The sequence below is a fragment of the Macaca mulatta genome, chromosome 1, assembly GCF_049350105.2.
Source record: "Macaca mulatta isolate MMU2019108-1 chromosome 1, T2T-MMU8v2.0, whole genome shotgun sequence".
Taxonomy (NCBI): domain Eukaryota; kingdom Metazoa; phylum Chordata; class Mammalia; order Primates; family Cercopithecidae; genus Macaca; species Macaca mulatta.
In genome coordinates this window covers 186,534,755-186,544,638 of record NC_133406.1, presented here as the reverse complement: position 1 = coordinate 186,544,638, position 9,884 = coordinate 186,534,755, and the positions used below count along the sequence as shown (strand labels likewise).

Genomic DNA, 9,884 nt, shown 5'->3' with positions numbered 1-9,884 from the left:
GGCAGAAGGAGACAGTGCCCACAGTATGGGAACTGCAGGTGAGAGCTCAACAGTGGGAGCTTTCCAAGGAACTGCAAAAGTAACCTATACGAGAAAAAGAAAGTCAGCTTTCAACATCTGCCAAGTCCAGGTAGTAGTAAAACCTGATTAGCATAGTATCACTATGTTAAAGTAAGGCTTTTCCTTCCCCTTTCCTCTTTTCCTTTTCCTGGCTTTGAACCTGGAAGGGTCAGAAACCAAAGCAAACAAGCGGATTGGAGAGGAAGAGAAGCAAAGTTGGGGTGAGAGGGAAATCAAACATACCCTCCTCCCACCATAGGCTTCTAGGCTGGAAGCAGACACCAGCCAAGGGAGAGAGATAAGACTTTTTTTTGTTGCTTTTATCAAACTATCATATAGAAAATGCATATAGAAAAGTGCACAAATTGTAAGTGTACATGAGGAATTTTCACAATAAACACACCAGCATCCAGATCAAAAAGGTATTACCAGAATCCCAGAATCCCCTTTAGTTCCCTCACTGTGCCCACCTCCCTCAGATAATAACAATCCAAGATGAGATTTTTTTGTGTGTGTAGTTATAAAAGAAAATTAAAAGTCTCCCACTTTACTTTTTGAAAAATTCTTAGTGGAATAATTTCAACACTATAGAAAAGTTTGGGCCGGGCACGGTGGCCCAAGCCTGTAATCCCAGCACTTTGGGAGGCCGAGACGGGCGGATCACAAGGTCAGGAGATTGAGACCATCCTGGCTAACATGGTGAAACCCCGTCTTTACTAAAAAATACAAAAAAGTAGCCGGGCGAGGTGGCGGGCGCCTGTAGTCCCAGCTACTCGGGAGGCTGAGGCAGGAGAATGGCGTGAACTTGGGGGGCGGAGCTTGCAGTGAGCTGAGATCCGGCCACTGCACTCCAGGCTGGGCGACAGAGCAAGACTCCGTCTCAAAAAAGAAAAAAGAAAAGTTTGCAACACAGTATGAAGAACTTTCCCATCTCCTTCACCCAGATTCTTTAACTGTTAATTTTTTATACTTAATGATAAGATGCATATCAGCTTTAAGATGGTACATAGTTTCTTCTAGGAAGGGAAGGAGGGGAATGAGTTGATGCAGTGTACAAAGATACTTAAACTGGGGAATGAGTTGATGCAGTGTACAAAGATACTTAAACTTTATAATGTTTTATTATTTTATGTGAAATGGCAAAGTGTTCATTTTTTCCATTATAAATAGTGGGTTACTCGCTGTACCTTTCTATGTGTTTGAAGATTTAAACAATTACTGGAACAAGAGAGAGTTTTAAGTTTTATCCTCTAGGAAGTGGGGAACTACTGAAGTGTGCTTTTGATTGTTGAAATAAACATGCCTGACTTCTCTACTCATTGTTCTTGCCTATGAATTAAGACACTCTTAAGTGAGCTATAGAGTTGATTCACCTCAGCATTGTTTTTCTCTTCTCATCCTTATTGCCTCTCACTGCTAAGTGCCCAGTGGTGTCTGAGATGGTAAGATTAAAACTTGCACTTTTCCTAATAGATGCACCTCTCTTCCTGATTTGCAGTAAGCCATACCTGCTTTTAAGCAATTACCCATCATTTGGGGCCATCAGATGCACTGTACTTTGGTTTAGGTCATAATCAATAATTCATATGTCAATAGGAGCCCCATTAGCTCAGGTGAAGGCAGATGTCTTTCTAATGCAAATTTTCCATTTTCCAAATGACTTTTCTTTTTCCCAGAGAGTTGTGGTTGTAGAAGACATAAAAAGATGGAAAACTATGCTGGAACTTCCTGATCAAACCAAAGAGAATCTCATTGAAGCCTTACAAGAATTAAAGAAGAAAATACCCTCCAGGGAAGTGTTAAAATCAACAAAGATAGGTATATTCCTTCTTAATTTTATTTTTTAAGAAAGCTTATATTTTGTCTCCCTTCTTTCCATCCTCTCTCCTTCAAACATGAAGTTATCTCCCTTATCAATGCTTTCAATTCCCTGGTAAAGGACTGTTGTTTAAAAAATTATCTGTTGGTTGCAGACCAGTACCTTGGTAATATATAAAAAAAAAAAAATCAGAAAAATGAAATGGAATGTACAAAATACAAGCCCGTTTTTAAAATTAGTTTCAACAGATATAGAATTACCCTTGTCAAATTACCATGAAAGTTTCTAAGTGCTTACATTTTATTTATGTACTTACTGGCATAACTGGCAATAACACATGGATAACATTTTGAGTGTGCTAGATGCTGGGTATGCAGAAATGGATACGACATCATTTGTGACCTCAAGAAACTTAGGGTTTGGGCTGGGTGTGGTGGCTCATGCCTGTAATCCCAACACTTGGGGAGGCTGAGGTGAGCAAATCACTTGAGGTCAGGAGTTTGAGACCAGCCTGGACAACATGGCAAAACCCTATCTCTACTAAAAATACAAAAATTAGCCAGACATGGTAGTCCATGCCTGTAATCTTAAGCTACTCAGGAGGCTGAGGCATGAGAATTGCTTGAACCTGGGAGGCAGAGGTTGCAGTGAACCAAGATCGTGCCACTGCACTCCAGCCTGGGCGACTCAGACTCTGTCTCAAAAAAAAAAAAAAGAAACTTAGGGTTTGGTAGCGGAGACAAGCATATAGACAAATGGGAACAGTGAAATATTGTAGGTTATAAATAAAAACATGTAAATAGTGTTCTGGGTACTATTCTAATCTAAACAAGGTATATACTGGGGACTTCAGAAAAGGCTTCATAGAGGAGGTGACATTTCAGTTACATCTTGATATTATAGCATTGGAGATACTTAAAAGGTAAGTCGGGGACCATGTTGAATTGCCATTTTAGTACAGTACACAACTGTGAATAATATGCAAGGAAGTGCCAACATGTGTTACTCAAGCTGCTCCCAGCTCCCCAGGGAGTCCAGGACAGTCATTCACAGCTGCTGTTCTTGCCCTCACTAGGGCAGCCATTGCCTTGTCTGCCTCCCCTTGACCTCTTGTTCATGAGAAGCAGAAGAGAGAGCAGCTTCAGAACTGGCACTAACAGCTGGGAAGAGCTGTGCAAAATCCCCAGAGGGCCCCCCAAGAGTCTTAGAGCTGTACCTCTGTAATATAAACCAGAATCTGAGAAAATCAGATGCTTTAAGAATATAAAACCCTACTATTGTAGCCAAGGAGGTTCTCCCATCTGCTGCTGGATTTTGTCTTTATAGGTTATAATCACTAGGGGGCAATAAGACCATTCATATGAGCAGATAAAGTATTTCCACCAGTAGAGGGTACTAGTGATTAATATTTTATGACATGTATATGTGTACATATATATGTATATAGTTAAGCACATTCCACAAATACTGTATATGATCATAACTTAAATAGGCTGGATTTGAAGATTTGAAGATTATAATTAAAAAAATAATTTCTATTTGGTGTTTGAGTATAATTGTGAGTATGCTTTCAAGAATGGGTATTTCTGATGTTTGGAGATTTCATTTCAAGGATCATAACGAAACCACAACAGGGCTTGACTTAAGAGGACCTGGAAACCATCCAACTTTGAGTTTTGACTCTATCCCAAGCCTCCCCTAAACCTGAGGTTGTATGGAATATAGGAGTTTCTTGGTTTCTTTATAGTTACATCAGTTGCTATGCTGAAGATTTCATTTGGATCACTGCCTGAGAGTGTTTACATTTCTTCAACCTTTAGTCTTTCTGCCTGTTCCTATCCTGTGGGTTATAAGGGACAAATATTTACTGAGTACCTTTCCTGTGTTGGGAACTATATAGGCATAATAATGAAGGAAACAGATATTGTCCTGCCTTTTTGGAGCCTGAAGTCTAATAGAAACACAGTTTAACAAGACTTTATCATACAATGTGATGAGTGCTCTGATGATGGGGAGAAGTTAGCAAAATGACTATATGTGTTAGGAGTAGGGCAGAAGGTGTTGAAGAAATGTGTCAGGCCAGGGTACATCACGTGAGCTATATAGAAGGTGGAGGTGGGAGAGAACATGGTGCATTCCAGAAACTAAAAGTAGTTTGGTGTGTTAGAAATGTAATGTGCTTTAGAGAGCATGGCAAGAAATGAGACTGGAGACATTCTGGACCAGATGGAGAAGGTTCTTTGTAAGCCATTCAGAACTGTTTGGTCTTGGCATATGTATTAGTTATCTATCACTGTGTAAAAATTACTCTAAAATTTAGCTGCTGAAGACAATATTTATTATTTCACACAATTTTTTTAAGTTGAGAATCCAGGAGCAGCTTATCTGGTTGGTTCTGGCACAGGGTCTCTTATGAGGTTGCAGTCAAGCTGCTGGCTGGGGTTGCAGTCATCTGAAGGCTTGACCAGGGCTTAAGGATCTGCTTCCAAAATGGCTCACAGGATTGCTGGCAGGAGGCCTCAGTTTCTCATCATGTGGGCCTCTCCTTGGAGCTGCTCGTGACATGGCAGCTGGCTTTCCCCAGAGCAAGTGATCCAGGAAAGAACAAGAAAGCAAGAGAACAACCAAGATGGAAGCCACAGTGTCTTTTATAACCTGATCTCAGAAGTGATATATCATCAGTTTTGTCATATGCTGTTGGTCACACAGACCAACCCTGATACAGTTTGGAAGGCAACATAAGGGTATAAATACCAGGAGGTGATAATCACTGAAACCTAACTTGTAGACTGGCTACCATAGCCTGTATTTCTTTTCATTTATCTTAGATACATTATACTTCCTGGACCTGCAGATTCATGTTCATTGTTGAAAATTTACAGCCATTATCTTTTTTTTTTTTAATTTAAAAAAAAAATTTTTTTTTTTAAGACAAGGTCTTTCTGTGTCACCTAGGCTAGAGTACAGTGGCATAATCACAGCTCACTGCAGCCTTGAACTCCCAGGCTCAAGTGATCCTCCCGCCTCAGCCCCCCAGGTAGCTAGGACTGCAGGTATGCACCACCACATGCAGCTAATGTTTGTATTTTTTGTAGAGATAGGGTCTCGCTAAGTTGCCCAGGGTGGTCTCAAACTCCTGGGCTCAAGCAGTCTTCTCAGCCTCCCAAAGTGCTGGGATTACATGTGTAAGCCACTATGCCTGGCAACAACCATTATTTCTTCAAAAGTTACTCTCTTTCATTATTTCTGTTCCCTCCTTCTGAGATTCTATAATTAGAAGCATGTTAGGTCTTCTATTCTTCATACCCTTTAATTTATCTATTTTTTATCTCTGTCTGACTCAGCATTCTGGGGTAATATCTTCAGATACATATCTTCCAAGTCACTTACTCTCTCTTCAGCTGACTCTAATCTGCTATTTAGCCCATTTATTAAGGTCTTTATTTCAAAAACTGTGTTTCATTTTAACAAATTTGTTTTATCCCCAATTTTTTTTTTTTTTTTTTTTTTTTTGAGACAGAATCTTGCTCTGTTGCCAGGCTAGTGCAGTGGTGTGATCTCGGCTCACTGCAACCTCTGCCTCCTGGGTTCAAGTGATTCTTCTGCCTCAGCCTCCCTAGTAGCTGGGACTACAGGCACGCACCACCATACCCAGCTAATTTTTGTATTTTTAGTAGAGAAGGGGTTTCACCATGTTGGCCAGGATGGTCTCGATCTCTTGACCTCATGATCTGCCTGCCTCAGCCTCCCAAAGTGCTGGGATTACAGGCATGAGCCACTGGCCTTGGCTTCCCAAAGTGCTGAGATTACAGGTGTGAGCCACTGCACCCAGCCCCAAAATGTTTTCTATAAATTTTTTTTGGTGCATTCTTGTGATTGTGCCTTTTATTTTTTAAACATTTAATATCTAGCTCTTCTGTATTCATCTGACTATTCTAATATTTATGGTTCTTGGGGATTTAAATCTGTTGTTTATTGTTTCTGCTGACTGATGGTACTTGCCTTCCCATGTGCTTGTTGATTTTTAATTGCAAACTCATTATTGTATTTCTATTTTTCTTTTAACTTTATTTATTTTTTTTTTTTGAGACAGGGTCTTACTCTGTCTCCCAAGCCGGAGTGCATTGGTGCAATCATGGCTCACTGCAGCCTTGAACTCCTGGGTTCAAGGGATCCTCCTGCCTCAAACTTCCCGAGTAGCTGGGACTACAGGTAGATGCCACCATGCCTGGATCATTTTTTTAGATGTTTTATAGAGAAGGGGTCTCGCCCAGGCTAGTCTTGAACTCTCGTACCCAAGTGATCCTCCTGCCTTGGACTCCCGGAATGCTGGGATGACTGGCATGAGCCACTGTGCCCAGCCTGTATTTCTATCTGTAGGAATTCTGTGGGTCTAAATTGAGAAGCTTCCCTCCAAAGGGGATTAACTTCTTTTGTTTCTGGCAACAGTCAGAGGCCATCTCTGACCTGGAATACTTTAGCACACCTCTTAAGGATCTCACCTCAGTATGAGAGTGCCGAGGATTAGCTCCCCTCATCACTGCTGGCCCAAAGCTAAGTATTTCAGCAGCATTGCTACTGATATCAGCCCTTAGGATAACCCTACCACTCCCTGAGTGCACCCTTCTAGCCTCTGCTAACTTTTTTGTTGGGGTTAGGTGGCTTTTATCCAGGATCTAGTAATACTGCAGTGAAAGAGTAGCTTTAGTCTGCCATAAAACTTGAGAGTTTGGTCTTTATCTTAAAGATAGTAGAATTATTACTGAAGAGTTTTGAATGGAGGAATGACATATTCAGTTTAGAAAAATCTATCTGGTTGCCATGTGGGAAAAGTGTTGGACACAAGCAAACCTAGAGGCAGGAAGCTCAGTTAGGAAGCTCCTAAAACATCTGCATAAGAAATGAGAGTGGCCTGGATGGAGTAGTAATCATGGAGATGAAGAAATTGTAGTTGGAGTCAAGAGACATACATGTGATAAATCCAAAGGACTTGTAGATTGATTGGATGTTGGGAATGAAGATGAAGCAGTGAAGGCTGAGGGCTAGGTTTCTGATATGGACAAGTAGGTGGATGGCAGTACCACTCATTAAGATAAGAAACAGCAGGTTTGGAGGTGGAGGGAATAATAAGTTCCATTTTAGACTTATTCTGTGGAACATCCCAAAAGGAATGTCCAACAGAATGCTAGAAATACAAGAGTGAAGCTAAGGAAAGGTTGTAACTATACACTGGGGAGTCATTATCAGCATAGACCTGGGAAATGGTGTGATAATAGTAGATAAGCTGCTGCACGCAGTGGCTCACGCCTGTAATCCCAGCACTTTGGGAGGCTGACGCAGGTGGATCACGAGGTCAGGAGATCAAGACCATCCTGGCTAACATGGTGAAACCCTGTCTCTACTAAAAATATAAAAAATTAGCCGGGCATGGTGGCAGGCGCTTGTAGTTCCAGCTACTTGGGAGGCTGAGGCAGGAGAATGGCGTGAACCCGGGAGACGGAGCTTGCAGTGAGCTGAGATCGCTCTACTGCACTCCAACCTGGGTGACAGAGCGAGACTCTGTCTCAAAAAAAGAAACAAAAACCAAAATAGTAGATAAGCTTGCCTAGGATGAGTATATAAGTTAAGAAGACCCAAGAGCTGAGTTTAAAATCCAGAAGCACACCAGTATTTAAGGACTTACAGAAGAAACTGAGAAGGTACGACCAGAGCAACAGAAAGAAAACAAAAGAATGCTGTCATAGATTGCAAAGGAAAGAGTGTTTCTAGGAGGGGATTGGTTAGCTTTGTCCATTCTTGTCAAAGTGCCGAATAAGCTACATCTAAAAATTGCACATTAGATTTTGCAAAATGAAGTCATTAATGATCTTGCTTAGGACCATTTCAGAAGTAAGGTTAGGGGCAGAAGCTTGAGGAGTGAAGAAGATGTATGAAAATGAAACAAAATAGACAACTCTTTCAAGAAGTTTGGTATTAAAAGAAAAGAGAGGTGACAATATCAGAAAGGGAATGTGGGATTGAAGAAAGTTCTGTTTTTTAAGATGGAAAAGGATCCTAACATGTTGAATGCTAATGGCAAAGATTCTGTAGAGTGAGAGAAGTTAATGTAGGAGAATAATAACAGGGTGAGCCCCTTAAATTGTTAAGATTGATAACCAAGATGAGGATTAGCAAGAGCCTTGGATCATCATTTGATCTGTGTTTTATAGAATCTATATTCATTCATTCATTCAACACATACTGAGCACCTTCCTTGTCCTATGCCTTATGCTGTGTGCTACAGAATAATGCATGGTTCATGTTTGTAAGGCGCCCACATTCTCTGGAAAAATAGGCATTCAGGTGTATAATAATGATTGACGTGAAAATGCTAAAATCAAGGGATGTACAAAGGTCTGTGGGAATACGGGGGAGACAGTGAATATCTGCCTAGGCAAGTGGAGAAGGATTTTTATAGAAGTGATGGGATTTTGCTAGGTCAAAATGAGATCTGGCTCATTGCAGGCAGAGACATGAGTAAAGGAATGGAAGCTTGAAAATCCTGAAAACAACATGCTACAATGTAATGGCTGGAATGGGCAAGGGTGGATAGCAATTGGGCCTGATTATAAAGAAACTTAAAAGCTAGCCATTAGGGTATGGACTTTTCCCAGATGTCATTGTTTTCAAGTGTGGATTTCTTAGAACTCTGGTCCAGTGAGATGTTATTTGAAGAAAGTGTCCTGGGTTCAAATAAAGCTTGGAAAATGCCGCATCACTGTTTCCTCTCCCTTAGAGGTTTTCAGTATACTTTCTCATTTAATAGGCTAGATGAAATCCTACAATAAAGAAACCTGTTTGACTGGGCGCGGTGGCTCACGCCTCTAATCCCAGCACTTTGAGAGACCGAGGCAAGTGGATCACTTGAGGCCAGGAGTTTGGGACCAGCCTGGCCAACATGGTGAAACTTCGTCTTTACTAAAAATATAAAAATTAGCTGAGTGTGGTGGTGCATGCCTGTAGTCCTAGCTACTCGAGACGCTGAGGCAGGAGAACCCTGGAAGCTGAGGCAGGAGAACCCGAGAGGCAGAGGTTGCAGTGAACTGAGATCATGCCACTGCACTCCAGCTTGGGCGACAGAGCAAGACCTCGTCTCAAAAACAAAAACAAAAACAACAACAACAAAAAATTTTATTTTATGAGTATTTTTTTGTTTGTTTTTTTAACTTTCATTTTAGGTTTGGGGGTACATGTGAAGGTTTGTTATATAGGTAAACTCCCCATGTCATGGGGGCTTGTTGTATATATTATTTTGTTACCCAGGTATTAAACCTAGTACCCGATAGTTATGTTTTCTGCTCATTACCCTTCTCCCACACTTCACCCTCAAGTAGACCTCAGTGCCTCAGTGTCTGTTCCTTTTTTTGTATTCATGAGTTATCATTTAGCTCCCACTTATAAGTGAAACATGCAGTATTTGGTTTTCTGTTCCTGCGTTAAGTTTGTTTAGGGTAATGGTCTTCAGCTCCATCCATGTTCCCATAAAGGATATGATCTTGTGCTTTTTTATGCCTACATAGTATTCCATGGTGTATCGGTACCACATTTTCTTTATCCAGTCTGTCATTGATGGGCATTTCAATTGATTCCATGTCTTTGCTATTGTGAATAGCACTGCAGTGAAGGTGGGTATCTTCTTAGCAATCTATGAGCTTGAGAAACAGCTGTTACTGGAACCATTTAATGTTAACTATAGGATGACATGATGAGTGTTTCTGGTGACCAAGGGAAAAATGCATAGGAAAAGGGTGTTAATAGAGAAAGATCAGGTAGAAATCAGGATATCAGATAGGGGATCATTCAGGTATTCATTCATGTGCCAGGCAGTGTTCTGGATACATGCGATCCAAACAAGACAAAAATCTCTACCCTTGTGAAGCTCAGTGAGGAGACATGCAATAAAGAATAAACATAATAAACAAATTGTGTAGTTATGTTAGAAGATGAAAAGTGCTGTGCAAGAGAA

General features: G+C 40.9%; 1 protein-coding gene across 2 annotated transcripts in view; it reads left to right on the top strand.

The window, feature by feature from the left end:
- The window catches only part of TCEANC2 (transcription elongation factor A N-terminal and central domain containing 2), a 48,084-nt gene that overhangs the window by 14,128 nt on the left and 24,072 nt on the right, over positions 1-9,884 (top strand). For both annotated transcript variants that reach the window (XR_013414515.1, NM_001266853.1), the window contains 1 exon segment: positions 1,737-1,878. Coding sequence is in view for 1 of the 2 variants with exons in the window: in NM_001266853.1 (NP_001253782.1) it covers positions 1,737-1,878 (142 nt within the window). In the remaining variant the exon portion in view is untranslated.